The sequence below is a fragment of the Artemia sp. Qi Xiang Cuo genome, chromosome 13, assembly GCF_049724085.1.
Source record: "Artemia sp. Qi Xiang Cuo chromosome 13, ASM4972408v1, whole genome shotgun sequence".
Lineage (NCBI taxonomy): Eukaryota > Metazoa > Arthropoda > Branchiopoda > Anostraca > Artemiidae > Artemia > Artemia sp. Qi Xiang Cuo.
The window spans coordinates 12840650-12864208 of NC_142806.1; the positions used below are offsets into that span (position 1 = coordinate 12840650).

Consider the following 23559-nt stretch of genomic DNA (forward strand, 5'->3'; position numbering starts at 1 on the left):
AAGAGCACAAGAAACAGATTGCGATCCATGTCAATCCGTGACATTTACGATTGTGTGGATCTGCTAGACAACAGTCCTAATGCGAGGAAACATCAGCTAGCAATGGAAGTAAAACTCTTGAAATGTTTTGTCAGAAAGATGCTGCATACAGAGAAATCATATGGGTACTCAAGTCCTTGCAAGTCTATGTCTGCAGCTTCATCTGAGGGGACCATTGATGTCTTTGAAGCCATATTCTTCTGTAAGCTACCGGCCGGGATGTTGAGGAGTGCAAAGAAAGCTATGTACATTATAACTGATACACTTCACCCAGACTTTAAAAAGAATCTTATGAAGGACATAGGTGAAGCTTACTTTGTTCTTGAATACGACAAAACTGCAAACAGTGAAGAAAAGAAAGAGCTACAGATTAGAGTGCGCTTTTGGTCCTCTTTAAGAGACCTTCCTCATAAATACTTCCTTTTCCTCATAAAATACTGTGATGATGAAAATTATAAAGATGTTCTGCAACAGCTGACTCAAACATTTCTGGTGTTTTGTTTTGTTTTAGAGCGCAATCTATGGCATTCTTGTGTTGCTGTAGCCTATTTTCTAAAATCTGTTGCGTTCTTCCCACATAAAATTTACCACAAGAACATGGAATCTTGTATGCTCCCTTTTGCAAATTTCTCGGTACCTTGTCTTTCCCTTTATTTAACAACGAGCTTATATTATGTCCTGATTTAAATGCTGTATTTATATTATGTTTTTTTAATTCTCTTCTTAATTTTTTTGATAATATTGGGATAAAAGGCAAAGTTATGTAATTTGTTTGTTGATTTGACCCATCTTCTTATAATATTTTTGGTTCCGTCAACTTTTTTTTCCTTTTTTCAATTACTTGAGAAATCATATTTTCCGGATAGCCATTACCTATTAGAATATCCTTAATAAAAATTAGTTCATTGCTTATGTATTCTGGTGATGCTAATTTTAATACCCTATCAACTAACGAAATAACCACGCCCCTTTTTACCTGGATCGGATGATTTGATGTGAAAGACAAGTAACGGTTGTTATTAGTCGGTTTACGGTAAATTGAAAACGCTAGTTCGTTATTATTTCTATGGATCAAAATATCTAGAAACGGTAACTTATTCTCTGTTTCCTTTTCAATTATAAAAATTAATGCTCCTCCCAGATTATTCAAATGTTTCAAAAAACCTTCAATTTGTTATTCCTCATAATTCCAAATAACTAAAATATCATCCATATATCTGCCCCAAAATTTAGATTTAAAAAAATATGTTTCTATAGCTAAATTTTCTACATACTCTACATAAATATTTGCTAACAACGGACTTAAAGGCCCTCCCATTGCTAATCTCCTAATTTGATGGTAAAAATTATCTCTAAACGTGAAATAGTTATTATACCTGCTAGTTATTCTGACTAAATTTAATATAGTTTCCAGTTCAATTCTCGAAGATAATTCTTCTATCTCATTTTTTCGTTCCTCAAGTTTTTTGGAGAAAATACTAAACGATTTATCAAAAGGAATATACATTTACATGGATTTTATATCAAAACTGAACAATCTAGATTCTTCTGATATTTCTACACTTATAAGTTTATCTTTTAAAAAATTCCGAGTTTTTTATATACAAATTTTGGAGATATAATAATGGTTTAAGTGTCATTGCTGCCCATTTCTCGATTTTTACCGTTGGTGAATTGGTTGTTGAAACAATAGGTCTTAAGGGGATGCCTGTTTTATGTATTTTTGGCAAACCATATATTCTAGGGCTAACTGATCCCCTTGGAAAGAACTTGTGATACATCTGGGGTGTGATACTTCCATTTGTTTTAAGGTCTTCTAAATCTTTTCTTAATCTTTTAACATACAATTCAGTTGGGTCCGAGTTAAGTTTTTTATATGTTGAATTATCACTTAGAATTGTTTCTATTTTACTATCATAATCATCTTTTTCTAGGATTACTACTGTATTGCTCTTATCCGCTTTCGTTATTATTAGAGAATCATCTTTTTTTAAATCTTTTAAAACTTTAATATCTTTGTTCTTAACGTTTTCTTGATAACTACCAAAATCTGTTAAAATATTCACTACCCCTAGTCTTATCTCATCTACATTATTTATATCTTTTGGAAACTTATGGATCTCTGTCTCAATCTTTGAAATAATTTCTTCTCTCGGTACTTTTTTTAGGATTTAGTCCAAATTTTATAGCTCTTTCAAGGATTTTCTTTTGTTCTTTGGTAAACTCCTTTTTGCTTAAATTAATCCCCCCATGGCCTGGGGTGATTATTTTAAGTCTTAACTCATATTCGGAGTCTTTTTGTTTAATTACATGTGTTGTATTCACTGCTTTATAGAAATTAAAACCCGTTTTTCTTGTTTAATTTTTTGTAAATGGAAAAGCAGTGTGGTCTAAGAAATTATTTATCTGAGGAATAACTTGGTGCATTAAGCTGAAACCTCAGGAGTACGATGTGAGGTTTTTGAACTAACCAAAGGCTCTATGTGCAAACTCCTACTATTACCGTCACTTTGTTTGGTACTACTTGAAATGGGTAGAAACTATCGCAAAGAGAAAAAGGGCTAACGCCCCTGTGGCTTTTAAATATCAGTACATTACTTACACTTTTTGCAAATTAAAGGCATTTTTAACGTTTTCTCTTCTTTTTTTTAATAACCTACATCCAAAATAATAAAAACTTTCTGTACGTTTTTTTTTCTCGTTATGATAAATAAAATCACATGGTTTGAAATGGAGATTGTTGTCAGTGTAAGGAAAATCATGTTTTGGTCCTTAGAAGACCCAAGGAGTGTTAAGAATACTCCTCTCCATTCTTTTAGATGGCGTTTTTCTTTATATGTATTATTTTCAAAGTTTTAGGGGGACCATAACAATGGTATTCAATTGTAGAAACAAAATTCAGTTTTAACAATGGTTAAATTGAAGATATATATTCAACCAGTGATATAAAATTAACATCTTGCTTGGGCAAAGCTTTTGTGGGATACGTTCATCAGGATAATTGGATGTGCATAGTTTCTTAAAAAGAACCCTATAAAAACTAGTTTATTTATAAAAAAAAATTTTGAAGGAAGTTTTTTTAAGTTTTTTTTTCAATCCTGTTTGCTCTACTTTCAGTTGTACCTTTGAATTTTAAAACAGCAAACCACATTAATGTACCACTCACGCGTAAAAACGAACAAATTTAATTTTATAACTATATCAATTTATTTCTACGTTAAAACAGCTAAAATTTATGGCCTCAGTGCAAGTTTTGGTATTTCGTTTTCCTGCCCTGCTAGTTTTAACATCTCAATTGGATCATGAAAATCTATCTCTCAATAGCTGACATTGAATTCTATTGATAATTACAACTGTCTTTACTAATAAAGAAGGTAAACTTATCACATTATTTTTTTTACTGGAGCCTCCGCTCTTAATGCAACTGTTTCAATGCTCTTAATTTAAGGGCTCAGAATGGGGAGGGGGGGGCAAAAGGGGTAGCAACCAGGACCGTGTCTGGAATGTTAATAGGTTTGAAGCCTTTTTCTGGGTTTGAAGCTTTCTCGTCGGATCTTAGTGGCCATTTTTTTTCTCGCTTTTCTTTTATTTCTCTGTTTTTATTTAAATTTATTTATGTTATTTATGTTTATGTTTTTTGCTGTTTCCTTCTTTTCCTGTCCTTTTTTTTTGGAACGAAAATAGGTGGACAGATCAGTTCTAGCCACGCTAGAAAGTGTTTTTTCTTGTTATTCAAGCTTGGGGGCTGTAAGTTTCCTGTACAAGGTTTTTGACAATGACGATTCCAATGTTGCACTTTTTGTTTTCATCAGACTCTATTTCAAGGGTTTTAGGGTCTTATTGAAAAAGATTTATCAAAATAATTACCACTATGATTTAATGTTTTTAGTTTGAAAATAGCGGTTTTGAATTTTGACAAAGCTCTAAATTCTAATATTGCTACTGTTTCATTTGATTTTGCTTTAGACAGCCATGCATTTGAAAATACCAGCCACAAAATAATTTTTGATGAATATGCTCTTATTAACAATGACCTAGGCCTAAAACAGATAGTTCGAGAAGTAATTGAAATCAGACCTGAGATTAATAATAATATTTCCTCAAATATGGACTTTGTGGGATATACACTAAATGCTCTATGCACAAATTGAATTAAAAATGATCTTACAAAATATTTAAAAAAAAATCAATAGACATTAACACAGAACCGGTCTCAAAAAGACCTTTGAGGTTAGCTGCCAAAAAGACTGGATTAGCAATAAGAACGTGTTTTTAAATTATTTTTCTTTCATCTCAATGAATCGCCTTGTTTTACCTCACTTTTTCATTAGTCCTGGTTGAACTTCGCTTGCTTAAGAATGCTGGGACTGTTTTTAAAAATTTAGCTTTTTAGTTTTATTGGTGGCATATTGTGGTGAGTCTTTCTTCTTTTATATAATTTTGTCTTGCTGAGAACGGCCCTTGGCCGTCGGGCCGAAATGTTCGTTCAAATTATCTTCACTGTCTTACGAACAGAATTCCCTATCGTTTTTCTTGTTTTGGCTATTTGTGTTTTTTATTTTATATTCAACACGGAATGAAAATTCTGCTATATTTAATTGTGAAGTATATTTCCAAAATTTGGCATCCACGTATTTATCCCATCCTCTTTATTTACTACTAATTTCAAAATAGACTAAATGTGCACAACAGCCAGATAAATGCAAAAAAAATAGGCTCAATGGCATTACAGATAATCAAACACGGTGAGCACCGAGAAACTGCATTGCAACTTCTACATCGAATTTGCTATTAAAAAAAAAAAAAAAAAAAAAAAAAATTCATAAAAAAAAAAAATTATATATAACTTACAGCAGTATCGAACCTTATTTATCCATAAATCCATTGTAAATATTTCTGTTGCTTTATTGTTTCTTTTATATTTTATTTAACTGTCTTTCTGGTGTAGCTCTCAAGGTTGTATTTTTTCCATAGAATACCGATGAAGGAAGATAGACCCATAGGCCTGTACCCTTGTCGAGTGAGTCCCAGAATCAAAACAGCAGGAAATAAAAAAAAATAAAAAGATCGAATGCTAAATTTGATTTTTATAAAAACATCAAACTCGGAATACGCAGCATTGGATGTTTTAGTCCTAAATCTCATTAGGTGAAAGTTCGGTGAAGCGGTTTGGAGTAATACTGATTTCCTTTAAATGGCCTTGAATTGTTATCTTATTTTTCTGAAATCGTTAGTCATATATTTTTTTTTTCAGGGTTGTCCTAAAGTGACTAGTAAAACACTCGAAACTGTAAAGAAATATTTTCCAAAGCTTTGGCACCTGCACTGTACATAGGATATCGACTCGTCAGATAAATGCGACTTATTGGATGCCCTGCCTTTACTAAATATCATATTATCCTAGAAATTACTATCAACTTGATGGTTTTATTTACTGTTTAGCTCAATAAGAATTACCGGTCTCTCAAGTTCAGACTGCCTTATTTGGATTTTATTTTACAATCAATTGTAGCTGATCATTTTACATACAAATCTTCTAAAACCATGTATGTTGTACTATTTTGTTTGCATCATAAAAAAGGAAGTTCTGAACTCGAATAAATTGTTGGAACTATCAAAAGTTGCTCAAATACCCCGAAAAATCACATAGATTCGAGATAGGCTAAAGAAGAAAGTCGTATGTAGGCTAAAGAAAACCCTACAAGCATGCCCCACCTAAGTGAAGTTTACTCCCAAAATTATGTTGCTAAAAACTTGATTGAAAAAGCTTCTATTTACATTCTTAGATTCAAAACGCACGTTTTTTGTAGGTTTGTTTTTATCTTCATGGATTTCTACGTAGGAAGCTTTAGAATAATAATAATAAAAAAAAATCAAAACACATAACACTTACTTCTTACAACCTGGAAAAACTATTTGGTAGCAGCCTTGCAGACAGAGCCGTTCCTAGGGCTGGCTGTTCCCGGGAAAAATCAATTGCAGCGTTCCCCGCCCGACTCAAATATAAACAAAAAAAGGCAAACTGAAGAAAAAAAATTGATCAAAGTGGGTAACCCCCCCCCTCTTTATCAGTGGGGCCTGGTGATTTTTTCATTTTGGCCCGCTCCCCGATTTGGAACGACTCTACTTGAAGATAAGTCAAAATTTTAATACTGGAACAATATCAGCGTATATAAAAAAAATGTATCAGTGTAAAGTTAATAATTTTTTAAGCCTAAGACTCAGAATAAAAGGAGTACAGCTGACGCCCCTCATGCCTTTTATAGAACAGAAAATAATATGCACTTTACTCAGAACAATCGTACTAAAAAAAGAATTGAGTATGGATAAACATCTTTAGAAGACAGAACGGAGGGGTTTAGGGGGTATCCCGACTCCTCTTAGTTTCTGCATGTTTAAAGTTTCACTCGGTTTTTTATTTAGTTTCTTTTCGTTTAAGAGTTCCGTTTATTTGTTCGAGGTGATTTATGGTAGTTTTAAGCTGGAAAGATTATTTGACTTTGTTTCTGCTTATCTTTAGTTTATTGTTTCTCTTTAATTTTCCCTGAAAAAAAGGTCTTTTATGGAAAGACCTTTTAAATTGATTTTAAATAACGTAGTCTTTTTTATCCGAATTTTAGCCTGCTAGATCTTACCAAAAAATTATGATTGAAAATCCAGATAGGCGTAGATTTTGGATTAGTTTCACATCTAACCAAACTTTCCCTGAAAAAAACATGGATGCACTTACACCCTTTCGGTTTAGTCTAATAGAAAGAGCAGAAGTATCTCAGGAATATCTTAAGCTATTAAGTTGAATCTTTCCTGGGATGTTGAGGGAGATGTTGAACTAACGAAAAAGCACTATATGCATTCTACTGCTGCTGCTTTTTCTACCTCTGCTTCTACTATTGAGGCTAGGAGCTTTAAGGAGTAGCTTTTAGAGGATGTTGAACTGAATCCGAACATACAATGTGTAAGCAAGTTATTAAAAAAGACTACCAGTATTATATAAGTAATATCTGTATATAATATATAAGTAATATATATATATAAGTAATGTAGTATATAAGTAATATCTAAGTAATAATATATAAGTAATATATTATATAAGTAATATCTAAGACTACCAGTATTTTAAAAAAAGGTTATTAAAAAAGACTACCAGTAATATATAAGTAATATCTGTATATAGTATATAAGTAATATCTGTATATAGTATATAAGTAATATCTGTATATAGTATATAAGTATATATATATATATATATATATATATATATATATATATATATATATATATATATATATATATACATATAAGTAATGTAGTATATCAGTAATATATATAAGTAATATCTGTATATAGTATATAAGTGATATCTGTATATAGTATATAAGTAATATATATATATATAAACATATAAGTAATGTAGTATATCAGTAATATCTAAGTAATAATATATAAGTAATATCTGTATATAGTATATAAGTGATATCTGTATATAGTATATAAGTAATATATATATATATATATATATATATATATATATATATATATATAAGTATATGTAGTATATCAGTAATATCTAAGTAATAGTATATAAGTAATATCTGTATATAGTATATAAGTAATATATATATATCAAACAGTTCGTGGTAACGAACTGTAAGTAAGGAGCGACCCGGCTCAATGGTAACCGAAACTCTAGAAAACGGGTTTTTGATACCAATAGATATATCAAAAGAATCAGATTTCAATGCTGATTTCAAATATATTACTTTCATCAAGTTTAGTGCTACCCATCAAAAGTTACGCGCCTGAGAAAATTTGGCGGATTTTCAAAAAAAGGGGGAAAGACCCCCTAAAAGTTATAGAACCTTAATGAAAATAACACCTTCATATTCAGCGTATCAGAGAACCCTACTGTAGAGGTTTCAAGCTCCTATCTACAAAAATGTGGAATTTTACATTTTTTGCCAGAAGAAAGATCACGGATGCGTGTTTATTTGTTTGTTTGTTTGTTTGTTTGTTTGTTTGTTTTGTTTTTTTTGTTTTTTTTTCCCAGGGGTGATCGTATCGACCCAGTGGTCCTAGAATATCGTGGGAGGGCTCATTCGAACGGAATTTAAAAGTTTTAGTGCCCTTTTTAAGTGACCAAAAAAAATGGAGGGCAACTTGGCCCCCTCTCACGCTCATTGTTTACCCAAAATCACCTAATCAAAATTTTGAGATAGCCATTTTGTTCAGCATGGTCGAAAATACGATGAATATGTCCTTTAGGATGACTTAATCACCCGAAGTTCCCAGAGGGAGGGCGAAAAGTTATGAACTTTACCCAATGTTAACATATAGTATTGGTTATTGGGAAGTATACCGAAGTTTTCAGGAGTTTTTTTTCTGGTAGTGGGAGGGAAGGGTGGGTCGGTGGTTATGTTGGAGGATCTGTTCATGAAGGAAGTTTTCATAGGGGAAGGGAAATTGCCATGAAGGGGACGCCGGACTTGCCAGCATTATTTATTGGTTATTGGGAAGTATACTACCATTTTCAGGAAGGATTTTTTTCTGGAGGGGGGGGGGGCTAGAGGAGGGGGTTACTCAGGAGAAAATTTTCGTGGAGGATGTTTCTTTGGGGTAAGGGACAATTCTATGAAGGGGGCGCCGGATTTCCAAGCATTATTTAAGAAACGATCAGAAATTAAATAAAAAAAAACAAGTTTTTTCAACTGAAATGTAAGAAGGAATATTAGAACTTAAAACGAACAGAAATTATAACGTATGTGAGGGGGTTCTCCCCCAAGGCAATAACACGCTCTTTAAGCTACAGTTTTTTTTTATTTGTTTAAAAATAGCTATATTTTCTAATTAAACGGTCTTTTTGATTAAGGGGTGTTTGTATCAAAAATTTTTTTTAACTTTTATCGTAAAGAGTGTGGTATTGACTAAGGGGAGAACCCCTTCATATAAGTAATAACATATACGTAATAAAAAAAAACAATAAAAAAACAAGCGATACGGCCAAATAGTAATCGAAACTTTTAAAAACGAAATTTTGATGTCAATAAATGTATCAAAAGAATGTGTTTATAATGCTGATTCTAAATATATAAATCTTATTAAGTTTAGTATTACTCATCAAAGGCTACGAGCCTGAGAAAATTTATTAGATTTTTTTAAGAGGGGGGAAACATCCCCTACAAGTGAAAGAATTTTTATGAAAATCACACCGTCAGATTCAGCGTATCAGAAAAACCCTATTAAATAGGTTTCAAGCTCATATCTGCAAAAATCTGCAACTTTGTATTTTTTGCCAGAAGAAAAATATACGAATATAGAAGTTAGTTACGTAAGTTAATTTGTAAAGACATCCATTTTGCAAAAGAAAAGTAAAATTTTTATGCAAATAAAAGCTGCATTAACTAAAAAACGATCATAAATTAAATAAAAAAAACAAGTTTTTTAAACTGAAAGTAAGGAGCGACATTAAAACGAAATGAAATTATTCCGTATATGAAAGGGGCTGCCCCTCCTCAACGCCTCGCTCTTTACGCTAAAGTTTGACTCTGTCTCACAACTTTTGTTTTTTAAAACAATAAAAAATTTTAGCGTAAAGAGCGAGGCGTTGAGGAGGGGACAGCCCCTTTCATATACGGAATAATTTCTGTTCGTTTTAAGTTTTAACGTCGCTCCTTACTTTCAGTTTAAAAACTTGTTTTTTTTATTTAATATATATATAAGTAATGTAGTATATCAGTAATATCTAAGTAATAATATATAAGTAATATCTGTATATAGTATATAAGTGATATCTGTATATAGTATATAAGTAATATATATATATAAGTAATATAGTATATAAGTAATACCTAAGACTACCAGTATTATCTTAGTAAGCACTAATATCTAAGGGTATTAAGTCGAAAATTTCTTGGGGTGGGGGGATTTTTAACAAACCAAAGGCATTATTTGCTTGCTACTGATACTACTTCTACTCCTGACAGTATACAACGTCTGTATACAGCTATACAGGTAATGTAAGCCTTTTTGCGCTTTTGTGCTGGGAAAATTGCAAGCCCTCGTAAAACATGTCAGAAAACTGCAAGATACCGGTGAAATACGTCAAAAATCGATAAAATAGGTAAAAAGTAAATTGCGTGAAATAGATAAATTACGTTAAATAGGTAAAATACCAATTTTACGAGGGTCCAAAAAATAACGGTAAAATACCCAATTTTACCGTGATCAATTTTACCAGTTACAACACTAGTTGAGGGAAATATTGAAATAATCGAAAGGCATTATTGTGCATCCTATTACTAATCCCACTACTACTTCTAATAAGGCTTAGGTTATGAATATGAAACTTTCATGAAATTTTGAGGTGGATATTAAGCTCAACCGAAACACTCGTGCCTGAGAAAATTTGCCCTATTTTAGAAAAAAGGGAAACACCCCCTAAAAGTCATAGAACCTTAATGAAAATCACACCATCAGATTCAGCGTATCAGAGAACCTTACTGCTGACATTTCAAGCTCCTATTTGCAAAAATGTGGAATTTTGTATTTTTTGCCAGAAGAAAGATCACGCATGCGTGTTTATTATTTGTTGTTGTTTTTTTCAGGGGTGATCGTATCGACCCAGTGGTCCTAAGATATCGTGGTAGGGCTCATTCAAACGGAAATTAAAAGTTTTAGTGCCCTTTTTAAGTGACCCAAAAAATGGAGGGCAACTATGCCCCTTCCCACGTTCATTTTTTCCAAAAGTCACCTGATCAAAATTTTGAGATAGCCATTTTGTTCAGCATGGTCGAAAGATATAATAACTATGTATTTGAGGATGACTGAATCCTCCACAGTCCCCGGGGAAGGGCTGCAAGTTATGAACTTTGGCCAATGTTTACATATTGTATTGGTTATTGGGAAGTATACAGACGTTTTCAGGGGTGATTTTTTCTGGTAGTGGGGGGGGGGGGTCAAGGGTTACGTGGGCTGATCTTTCCATGGGGAAAGGGACATTGCTATGAAGGGGGCGCCGGATTTCCCAGCATTATTTAAAAAAACGATCAGAAATTAAATATAAAAACAAGTTTTTCAACTGAAAATAAAGAGCAACATCAAAAACTAATACGAACAGAAATTATTACGTATATGATTGTGTTCGCCCCCTAGTCACTATCTCGCTCTTTACGCTAAATTTTTTTAATACTTTCATAAGAGCTATTTATTCTAATTAACGGCCTTTGTGATTAAGGGGTAATTTTTAAAGAATTGGAACAAAATTCGAACTTTAGCGTAAAGAGTGAGGTATTGACAAGGGGACAAACCCCCTAATATACGTATTAAAATATATGAATATAGTAGATCGCTACGTACGTTAATTCGTAAGTTACGTATATTTATTATTAATAAAAACGTTCGTAAATAAAATTTAACAACTTTCGAGAAAGCCATTTTACAAAAAGAGTAAAATTAATAGGCAAGTTTCGTTTTAATTATTCATGTACGGTGAGCCAAAATCAAATATGCATTAATTCAAAAATGTTCAGAAATTAAATGAAAAAAATAAGTTTTTTTTACTGAAAGTAAGGAGCGACATTTAAACTTAAAACGAACATAAGAAATATGTTCAAAAATAAGTATAATGAAAAAAATAAGTTTTTTTACTGAAAGTAAGGAGCGACATTAAAACTTTAAACGAACAGAAATTATTCTGTATATGAAAGGGTCTGTCCCCTCCTCAACGCCTCGCTCTTTACGCTAAAGTTTGACTCTTTCTCGCCACGCTATTTTTTAGAACAATAAAAACTTTTGCGAAAAGAGCGAGGCGTTGAGGAGGGGATAGCCCCGTTTTTATACAGAATAATTTCTGTTCGTTTTAAGTTTTAATGTTGCTCCTTACTTTCAGTTTAAAAAACTTGTTTTTTTTATTTAATAGATCAAAAGATCATGTAGGAAAACAAGATTGAACTGATGTTTTCAGTCAGAATGACTTAAGTAAATTATATTTTATTTCCTAGTGAGATTTTTGAAGTAGTCCATTAATGTTGCATGCTTGAAGTACCACATTTGAGTATATTAATAAATAAAAAAATTCCAAACGTCCGTGGTTAACAATTGTGTTACAGAACTTGATAAAATTATTGAAGTTAGCTATCGAAATATCGTTGAAAAGAAGAAATGAGATGCTAAGAAGTATCATTTCTTTTCTGCTTTTGAACTTGCAAAGAATGGTGTTTCTTCAACGTGGAAAAATATCAATCAAATTTGTAGGCCCGATAAAAGTAAAAATAATTAAGATCCCTCGTGAAACAGTCCAACCAAATGGGGAAGCTCACAAACTGAGTCGGCCAAGAGAAAATAAGACATAAAAATAATTTTGGGCGACCTGCTCTCCAATATTTTGGTTACTTAAAAAGAAGACCTGGAGATGTAATTTTGAATGAACCATCTCCCGATATTCTACAACCATTGGTTCGTAACGATCAACCCCGAGAAAAACAAAATACACATCCGAGATCTTTCTTCTGGCAAAACAAAAAAAAATAGTAAATTCCACCTTTTTTCAAATAGGAGCTTAAACCTCTACAGTGGGGTTCTCTGATAGGCTGAAAACTTAATTTTCTTTATCCACTGAAAAATTATTTGAATGAACCCAGGTCGGCCGCAAGTATTACAATAAATTCGGACCAACCTTTCCGCTACTGAAGTGTTTTTATCCTCAAATTTTTGGATTATATTCAAAACTTATTTAAATTGATATATTATACGATATATATGGAAAACAGTTAATTTTATTTATTTATTAGAAAGTTTCAGTGAGGCCACGGGAACAGCCACAGGTCTTAAGTGCACCCTGAATTTTATAGAAAGTGCACACAATCGATTGTATTGTAAACTCGTTTTACATTTTACCATAGTTATAGTTTGCTGAGCCCGCGCCTTAGCTTGTACCCCCTTCTCCCGACTATTTTGTCTTCTGTATGAACCAAAAACATAATGAGAAGAAAAAGAAAAATACCTTTAACAAAGTTAAAAGAACTTTTTAATAAAAAAACTCACTTGATAAAAGAACTCACTCCACAACAGTAACCTTATAAGAAAATCAAAATATATTTTCTTGTGAATTATTATCGCTTCTAATCAGCAGTTGTACCAAACCAATCCTGCTCAACTCATCCTCAGGGCTATACTGTGATATTTATCCTCCCCATAGTATAGTGCAGACGGTTTGATATCATTCTATATTCCCTTCTTCTTTTAGTTTTATTTTTGTGTTTAAAGCTTTTTCCAATAAGCAATGTTTAGAAGTCCTCCAAAAAAAAGTCCCCCCAGATCCTAAATCAAATTCCAGTGAAAGTGTCATAGTGAAAGATACCCATCCTGGCTGGTCAAACACACTATCTCAAAGTTCTAATGATAGCTCCAATTCGGAGAATAGGACAATGATAAGTGTAGGGGCTAATGTAACCATAAATGATGATAATGTGTTTCAAGAGGTCCTCTCTAGAAGCTCTAAAAAAAGGAAAAAAATCTCTCCAATTAAAAGAATTTCCCCTCTCCCTGCCCAAGATCCTCCCTCCAAAAACTTAGGAATTTACCTTAAAATTACTCCCACTACCCTCTTTGAAATAAAAATGATCACTGCAATAAGAGTTGCAATTTTTAAATTGCTAAAATCAATGTTCTCTCTTAACATTAACCGTGATGAATCTCTGCTAATAGCTGTAGAAGATCAGAAATCAGCAAATACAATAATTAACTTAAAATCCCTTCTGAATACCCCAATTATTGCATCTAATTGAAACCCAAAACAATCACCAACAAAAATAGTAGTTTATAATGTTCCCCCAGAGATATCTACTCAGGAGTTAAAAGAAGGCCTCTCAGATAGGGCTGGAAACACAATCCCAGTTGAGGATGTTACCAAACTTGGAAAACCTATCTCCAATGGCGGAAAAACCAGTATATTCTTCTTATTCATACTGAAGGATGAAATTGACGTCCCAGAAAATATCTTCTTGTTTGGGCAAATCAACCCAGACAACGAATACAAGCCTAAGCCGATCTAGTGTCAGAAAAGTTCCAAATTGGGACACATAACAAACAAATGCAATGAAATTCTCCAAGAGTGTAGTAATTGTAAATCTTTCTATCCTAAAGAGCTGACAACTTGCAACAACACTCAGCCTACATGCATCAATTGCAAAGGCCCACGTGAATCTACAAATAAATCATTATGCCCTGCATACAAGAAAAGGGCTCTAAACTCCAAATATCAACAGAGAAGGCCATCCCATACCCCTTTGCAGCAATGGAAGCAAATACTGCCCAACAATACCAAATAAAGCCTGTAATGAAACCAACTAAAACCCCCAAGTCAAATGCCCCCAATGCATCAAGCACCCCATATAAAACACCATCTTCTAAGCCCCCTAGCTCAAATCCCTATCAGAAGGAATCACCAAGCCAACAAGCCTCCTTTTCCGGTGAGATGAGGTCAGCCTGCCCCCCCCTCCCAAGAAGAAACAAACCAGAAACACTACCAGGAATCAATCCCTTAACCAACAAACAGGATGCACAAGCAAAAATGCAATCCCCAAATATATGCTTATTCATTCTAAACTGTAATGCAGTTCAGGCCATGAACATACATCAACTACAGAAAACAAAAATTATTGCAGAATTGGCAAAAATCTACATCCCAGATGATACGCTCATTCAAGCAAAAAAAGATCTTGCTTTACTTTTAACAAAGCTGAACATTGATACACAGTCGTATGAAGAATAAATCAAAAACACAACACATATCAATACTCCAATGGAATGTAAGATCACTCACAGAAAATAAGCTAAATGAACTAATATCATTTATGAATAATAATTCCATTAATATTGCTTGCCTCCAGGAAACTCATTTAACCCAAAATCAACAAATTAAGTCTCCAGGATATACTATCCTGAGAAAGGATAGATCTTCAGAGAGAAAAGGAGGTGGGGTAGCTTAATTAATTAATAATAATATAAAATTTTGTGGCATCAATTTTCCAGATTTTGCAAATGATGTTGATTTAATTGGTATCAGTGTTTGGCTGAATAGTTTAAAAACCTACATAATAAGCTTTTATAACCCTAATGGCCAAACTACAAATGCCAAGGATTTCTTTAATTATACAAATAATTCTAATATGTTAAAAAATATCATTATTTGTGGTGATTCCAATGCCCTCAGCCTTTTGTGGGGGAATAAACCAGTAAATAAAGCTGGTAAATTCATTGAGCATATGACTTCAAATAATAATGAATTAGCTGTTGCTACCCCTCCAAACCTGAACACATATTTCAACCCCAAAAGTGGCAGATTCTCCACAATTGACCTACAAATTGTGTCATTAAATTTTTTGTACAAAATTTACATAAATAAAATTGATAGTCTATGTACTGACCACTTTGCTATAGTTTGCTTCCTAAATGAACCTGCTGAAACTTTATCTCATACCTCCAAATATATCAACACTAAAGCAAATTGGTCTATGTTCCAAAATAAGCTAAATGATGAAATTACAAGTTTCACCCAAAGTCCATGCATTTCTAACACAACAGTTGACACACATACTGAAGCCTTGACATCTTTACTAATAAATACAGCTAATAATGCTATCCCCAAGACAACACCTAAGAAAATATTCCCTAAACAAATTCCTAAAGCATGGTGGACAAATGAGTGCCTAAATAAATGGAGGATAAAAAAGCCAGCTAGGACAGAATTCATAAAAAAAACCATCACCTACTACATATTTAAAAAAATTACAAGCAGAATCTAATCTAAAAAGGACTATAATAGATGCTAAATATAAATACTGGAATAATTTTGCAAATAATCTCTCCAGAGAAACGCATGAGCCAATTATACATAAAGTCATAAGCCATATCTGTGGGAAAAAGACTTCCCCCAACCCACTCCTGTATGAGCTTATACATAATAATACCCATTATGACAATGATAATGGAAAAGCTAACCTATTTGCAACACTTTTTGTTAATAAGCTAACATCAAATAATCAAAGAAAACTGTCCACAATTCCTATGAACCCAAGTTACCAACCACGCCCAGGATTCGAGTACATAACCAATCCATTTTCAATCCAGGAAATGAATAATGCAATACATCATATTAGGACCAAAACTAGCAGCAGCTATGACAATATACACCCTACATGGATAAAGAATCTCACACCTTTATACAAACAAGAACTGCTAAATTGTTATAATCACGCCTGGGCATCTTCTAGGTTCCCCAATATATGAAAATGTTCGTCCCTCCTACCAATCCTAAAGAAAAATAAACCAAAAGATAACCCTGAGTCTTATAGGCCCATAATGATTACACTTATGATGGGGAAAATAATGGAGAAAGTATCTATCATAGACTCCTCTGGTTTTTTGAAAAAAATAATATGATCCCACACACTCAAACTGGATTCAGGAAACACCACTCCTCAACAGATGCTTTCATTTTGCTAACAAATGCAATAAATGAATGTTTCTCAAAAAAAAATCCTAGTGGCAGCATTCCTAGATTTTGAAGGGGCATATGACAATGTGAACCAACAAATCCTTTTAAATAAACTTGCAAACCTTGGAGTACCCCTTAAGTTAGTATCCTTTATTAAATCCTTCATACAAGTGCGAAGTTTCATCGTTTGTGTTGGTTCAGCCTCTTCACTCCAAAAGACAACAACCAAAGGCATACCTCAGGGAGCAGGCCTCAGTTGCTGCCTATTTGCCCTATATCTCTGGGACATGAACCTACCCCACACGAATCTACAATATGTTGATGATCTGGTGCTATGGTCATCTGGCAACACCTTTCAGATAGCACAGTCAAATCTGCAAAAGTCACTTTTCCAGTTTGAAAAATTCTCTCAACATTCAGATTTACCCATTGCACCCACCAAGTCAAAAATAATCCAATTCCACCGGAAGCGAAACCATGTTAATGCAAAACTAACTCTAAATAAAACAACTATCCAGAAGATAATCATATTAATTACCTAGGTCTCATGCTTGACCAAAAACTTAATTTCCACCTCCACATTTCAAACACAATAAAAAATGCTATAGAAAAGCAAATATACTAAAAAGACTTCTTTCCATACCCTGGGGTTGTAAGGAGAAAAACTTATTCCAGTTTTTTAAATCACATATAAAACCCCATATTGACTATGGGCTCATCGTCTGTGGTGCATGTGCAAAGACCCAGATGCAAAAAATTGAAACAACACAAAATGATATAATCTGTCTGATATTTGGCCTTAGGACACCCGTAAGCACCAAGTTTCTGCTTATGGAGAGTGGATTAACAACAATAAGGGAGAGACGTAGCTTTTTCTTGACAAAACTTCTTACAAAAATTGAATCAAATAGCTCACACACATTACATACGTAATTGGTTAAGAAATCCAGCCATGTATAGAGGTATTGCAGATGAGTATGCCAATATTCAAATGAAGTTCCCTGTACCAGCAAAGTCTATTGCACCTACTTTTCCCCATTCTCCTCCATGGAATTGGTCATTTCCCATAATAAATACTTAATTTTTAAAATGGAATAAAGATTTAACCCCCATTGCTTTTGTCCAGAAAAAATTTGCAGAACTTAATACAATTACCTATAAAAATCACTTCCAAATATTTGTTGATGGGTCAAAAATGAATGAGAAGGTTGCAAGTGGTGTTTTCCTTCCTCACCTGAAAATTGCAATGGGTGAGAGATTATTTAATAATTTATCTATAATGTCTGCTGAGTTAAATGCCATAATCATGGCATTAGAACACCTTAAGCAAAACCAACCTTTGGTTGCAAATTCGAAAAATATTATCATCTATTCCGACTCTTTATCAAGCCTTGAGTTGCTGGCCTCAGCTCCTCTATATAAGTTGGACATTTACACTTATCATTGTCTCAGTATTATTGATAATCTTGCTTCAAGTGGCATAAAAAATTATTTTCAGTACATTCCTAGCCACTCTGGCATAAGTGGAAATCATCAGGTTGATGAAATAGCAAAAAATGCTATAAATATTGACCAGCCAAGTGGGAGACCATTCCCAATTAGAGATATTTACCGATGGAGGCTATCAGATATTAATTTTAATAAGATTAATCCTATCCTTTCCCCCTTTCTCAATAAGTATCTTTCTAAAATTTATCATAGAATTCGTTCTGGAACAAATGGACTAAATTTCCTTGCATTCTCATATAAGCTTTCTAATTCATGTGGTTCAATTCCCCTGTCCCCTCTTTGCAGGCATTGTAATATGAATAACGAAGCAATTGACCATTGCCTATTTGAATGTAATATGCTGACGTCTGCACAACATACCTTGCTTTGTAAACTGTTAAAATACTTCAAACACCACAAAATCTCACTATCAGCCAAGAGCCTAGCCAACTATGCCTCCACACAGAGCACAGAAATCGATATCTATCATCGTATATTTGAACTCTTTGAGTCAAAAGATCTACTGAAAGATATCTGAGAATATCTAATAAATAAGAGACAACCAAGACAGTAGCTCTGTAGCCCACAGAGTGAAGCAAAAAGAAGAGGGCTAAATAGTACCAACTGAATAGCCCGCCTGCTGTGAATTAGAAGAAGAAGAAGAACTTAAAAACAGCGATTTTCGTTTTAAAAGAACTTAAAAACAGCGAAGCCTTCCCAGTAGGGAAGGCTTCGGAAACCAGAAAAATTATGGATTTCCCCAACCTAGCACCTTTTGAATCAAAATGGAATGCTTAGGTAGTGTTCAATAGCAAATCCACAATATAATTTTGATTTATTTCAATTAGTATGTCAATAAATTGAGTGAATGTATTTGATTAACAACGTAAAAGCTTCATGCAATAATTCAAAGATGGATAATCGTTTTTCATGATACTGTCAAGCATTCTTTGAGAGAATATTTTCTTTTGCACTGATAGCTTCTGAAACCGGTCATTTAGATTCAAACATATTTCCAAAGTCACAAGATTCTGCTAGATTTTTTTTTCAAATCCATCAATTATTTTGGTCTTGACAAATAAACTAACTCATAGAAAAAAAAGTTTCTTCTATTTTTGAGCACGTTTTCATCGCCTATTGGTTCCCTAGGGAGAAGGAGGAGGAGTAAGCGATCAACTAAAATATCTTGACAGAAAAAAATCATTATAAAACATTTTTATTGTCAGAAATATAATAATAAAATAATACATTTCACTATTTTTTCACAAGATGAGCCAGGTCATTGCCCTCAATGTGCTTCATGATTGCATTCAATCCAAGTTGTGGTCTGGATATATTCTTAATGTTCACTTTAGCGCCAAAGAATAATTGTTTTTCCAACTTGAATTTACTTGATGATATAATTTCTACCAAACATATCATCCAATTCAAATGTTAGCCGACAATCCTTTGAAATTTCTACTGCTACATTGGGGACTTTCGTCTTCATATCATTATTGTCAACTCCTTCAAGTTGCAATAGTGTAAAACCATTAATTATTAATAATAGAAGGTTTTTCTAACTTTAATCAATGTAAGTCAGTCAAATGTCTTTGTGGAACTGTCTTATTAACTCTCTACCAGGTTATTTATATCGAAACTCATGGCCAAAGAAATCGACCGCACCCATCCTCAGGTAAAGGCCATTGCACCACTCAAGGCAATGACATTCACTAGCGCCTGGTTTTTGGTAGAGGTCTCGGATTTCTCAATACTACCTGACCTTCATAGAGTTTGTTGACCCTTGCCTCTATAGAGTTCGTTGGCCTTCGAAAGTACCTTGGAAAGATGCTGAGGAACGTAAAGTAAGCAAATCCAGAATGTCATATCTACTCAAAGGTCTTATTCATGTATGGTATACCAGAAAAATACATTAAAGTGATTACTGTACGAGAATAACACTGCTGCGGTTAAGGCAGGAAATGAAGTTAGCAAATGAGGTTTTGTATTAAATTAGAAGTTAAGGAGGGTTGTGTTCTATTGCCCTTTATATGAACCATTTTGATGGACTTTGTCTTATGAAGCACAGGAAGGGCAATAGGAGACTAAAGAATCAAATGGAGAGGAAAAACTCCTGGACTTTATGATTATGCTGATGATTTAAGCATCCTAGATGAAAGTGTGAGCTAAATGAATGAACTTTTAGTTGTTTTGTGAGTTCAGGGTGATAGAATAGGTTTGAAAAATAATATTAAGAAGACTAAGTCACTAAGGCTAGCAATAAACAAAAATGAAAAGGACGGTAACGTTCGGTAACGGAAAGATTGATCAGGTGGGCAGCTTCACTGACCTTGATAGTATTATTAGAAAAGACGGTGGGAACAGTGAAGATGTTAAAAGTAGAATTGCCAAGGCTCAGGGTGTTTTTTAACAGTTAAAAATAGTTTGGAAGAATAGGAAGATAAATCTGCAAAATGAGATTAGAATATTTGCAGTTACAGTGATAACATTGGTCAAATATGGCTCTGAAGCATGAGCGCTCGAAAAAGCAAATGAAGATTTGTTAGATGTTTTCCAGAGGAATTGTCTACGGATTGTTCTGGTTACCCGGCTGACTGATCGTTTTTCATGCAGTAGGCTGTACAAAAAGTGGGGTTGAATCCCGCTTTCTAGGGCTGTAATGAGTGAAAGGTTTAGATGGCTCAGGCACGTCCTACGGATGAAAGATAATAGATTCCCAAAGGTAGTCCCATTTGGCCAACCGCATTAGGCTATTGTGAAGTATGGTGTATTTCTCTAAAGAAATACCGTCTTATTGGTCCCCAGTGGGGGTGATCAAGCCTCCACGAGGACAAGACCTTGGGTAGCGTGGTAGGCAGGATTCGTATCTACTCAAGATGTTGCTAAACTACTTTAATAAACTAATAACCAAAATACAATACTAGAGTACACTCGTGAACAGTCTTCTTGAAGCCGTAGAGAATCCGAGCTATATTCAGCTTGCACCGGCTGGCACAGTTGATTTGGAGGTGGCTACTGCACTCTCCAAACTTGGCATCAATAGTTGGCTAGTGGAGGTTACTGGAACTCTCCGATGGCAGTTGATGTGGAGGTCATTGATAAACTCTCCCAGCACACCGTATATTATAGAAAGGTGGAGGTTGCTCGAACTCTCCCAGCGGTGTTCCTCTAAACACTTGTCACTGTTGGTTCTCAAAGCTGAACTGTCCACACGTTGTCTTTTCCCCCTTCTTATCTTCTAAGGCCCAAGCATAGAATTCTGGCTACATGACCCCCAAAGTAGCCTCTCATTGGCTGGCAGGTTTTTGGTCATGGTGACCAAAACCTGCATGGTCATGGTACAATAGCCAAGGCCGTATCCAGGGGGGGGTTACCCGGTTTGAACCCTCCCCGAAATGTTTGTTTGACTCGTAAAAACGTAACAAAAATGGACATAAACAACTTTTGTATGCTTTTTTTGAGGTTTTTTATGTAAACCCCTCCCTAAAAAAAAATTAGTAACCCCCCCCCTGAACAAAATCCTGGATGCACTTCTGACAATAGACAGGGTTGGGGAGTTCTTTCAAAGTTAAAAAAGTTTGGAAGAATAGGAAGAAAAGTTTGCAAACTAAGATTAGAATAAAAGAAGCTACCGTGATGGAAGTTGTCAAATATGATTCTTAAGCATGGGTGCTCCGGGGGGGGGGGCAGTTGCCTCTCCAAAAATTTGGAGGAAGAAACTATTATATAGCCCATGTTCCTTGACTATCTGAATATGGCACTCTTGCCCTCCCCCCCCAAATAAAAATGCTGGAGCTCCTCCCCTGGCTGTGCGATTTATTGTTTAAAATTTGAATTTATTTTAAAATTTCTCTGTTTTCAGCTTCTTTTTTAATTTTTACATCAGTAGATCAAACAGTTCGTGGTAACGAACTGTAAGTAAGGAGCGACCCCGCTCAATACTAACTGAAACTCTAAAATACGGGATTTAAATACCAATAGATACATCAAAAGGATCAGATTTTTATGCTGATTTCAGATATATTAGTTTCATCCAGTTTAGCCTTACCCATCAATAGTTAATCGCCTGAGAATATTTGCCTTATTTTCGAAAAAAGGGGAGACACCCCCTAAAAGTCATAGGACTTTAATGAAAACCACACCATCAGATCACACCGTCAAAATAATATACGAATATTGAAGTTCATTACGCAAGTACATTCGTGAGTTATTTATATTTATTACTAATATAAACGTTCGTAAATATAATTAAAAGTTCTAGTGCCCTTTTTAAGTAACCAAAAAATTGGAGGACAACTAGAGCCCTTCTCCACGCCTTTTTTCTCAAAATTGTCTGATCAAAATTTTGAGAAAGCCATTTAGCAAAAAAAACTAAAATTAATATACAAATTTCGTTTTAATTATTCATGTAGCCTACGGTGAGCAAGTGGAGGGTTTGGGGGGTGCCCCCCCCTAACGTTGTCTAAAGTAGTATAATTTACTTACTTAACGCAAGTTTGCAGTAATTAAACTTGCTCCTAACGCAAGTTTATCGGATCAGCCTATCTTGTCCCCCCTAACAAAATCCAGGATCCGCCCTTGCGGTGAGCAAAAATCAAAACCTGCATTAGTTCAAAAAGGTTCAGAAATTAAGTAAAAAAAAACAAGTTTTTGTAACTGAAAGTAAGGAGCGACATTAAAACTTAAAACGAACAGAAATTATTCCGTATATGAAAGGGGCTGTCCCCCTCCTCAATGCCTCGCTGTTTTATGCCAAAATTTTACTCTTTCTCACAACTATTTAAAACAATCAAAAAAATTAGCGTAAAGAGCGAGGCGTTGAGGAGGGGACAGCCCCTTTCATAAACTATACGGGATAATTTCTGTTTATTTTAAGCTCTAATGTCACTCCTTACTTTCAGTTAAAAAAAACTTTTTTTTTATTTTAATACATCAAAGGATTACCTTATTAGGCTGACTTCAAATATATAAAATTTATCAAGTTTAGTATTGCTGATCAAAAGTTACGAGCCTGAGAAAATTTGCCTTATCTTCGTAAAAGGAAGAAAACATCCCCTAAAAGTTAAGGAATCTTAACAAAACTCACACCATCAGATTCAGCGTATCAGAGAACCTTACTGTAGATACTTCAAGTTCCTATCACAGATGCGTGTTTATTTTTTATTCCAGGGGTGATTGCATTGACCCATAGGCCTATTCAAGAATAAAGATAAAGAAAATAGGCTATTCCTTTGTTTCTATATTTTTTTTTTCATCAAAAATTGTCAATAATAGTACTTTGGTGTAACCGTATGAGGCTAGTCTGCTAATAATTCAAAACAGATTGAAATCTGATTAGCAGAATATTTATAAAGGCTACCTTTTCTGGAGCGGATTACAATCTTTGTTTACCAGGTCTCTGACAGCTAATTATTGGAAGGGAGCTTCCAATTTACAAATGTGGATTATCTTGATTTTGATCAAATAGAAACAGAAATTTGACTTTTTGGTCACTGTCTAATAGAAAACTCCCGTATTTAAAAATGTGGAATTTTATATTT

The 23559-nt window shown here is 33.9% G+C and overlaps 1 protein-coding gene across 4 annotated transcripts in view; it reads left to right on the forward strand.

Annotated features, from left to right (window-relative positions):
- LOC148944975 (uncharacterized) overlaps positions 1-23559 on the forward strand; it is a 336360-nt gene that overhangs the window by 9902 nt on the left and 302899 nt on the right. The window contains exon 4 of one of the 4 annotated variants that reach the window (XM_089099117.1): positions 5294-5395. The exons of the other annotated variants lie outside the window; for them this stretch is intronic. Coding sequence (XP_088955243.1) covers positions 5294-5374 — 81 coding nt within the window. The 3' untranslated portion in view covers positions 5375-5395. Of the gene's footprint in view, positions 1-5293; positions 5396-23559 lie in introns of those variants that run through there. 4 annotated transcript variants of the gene reach the window in all.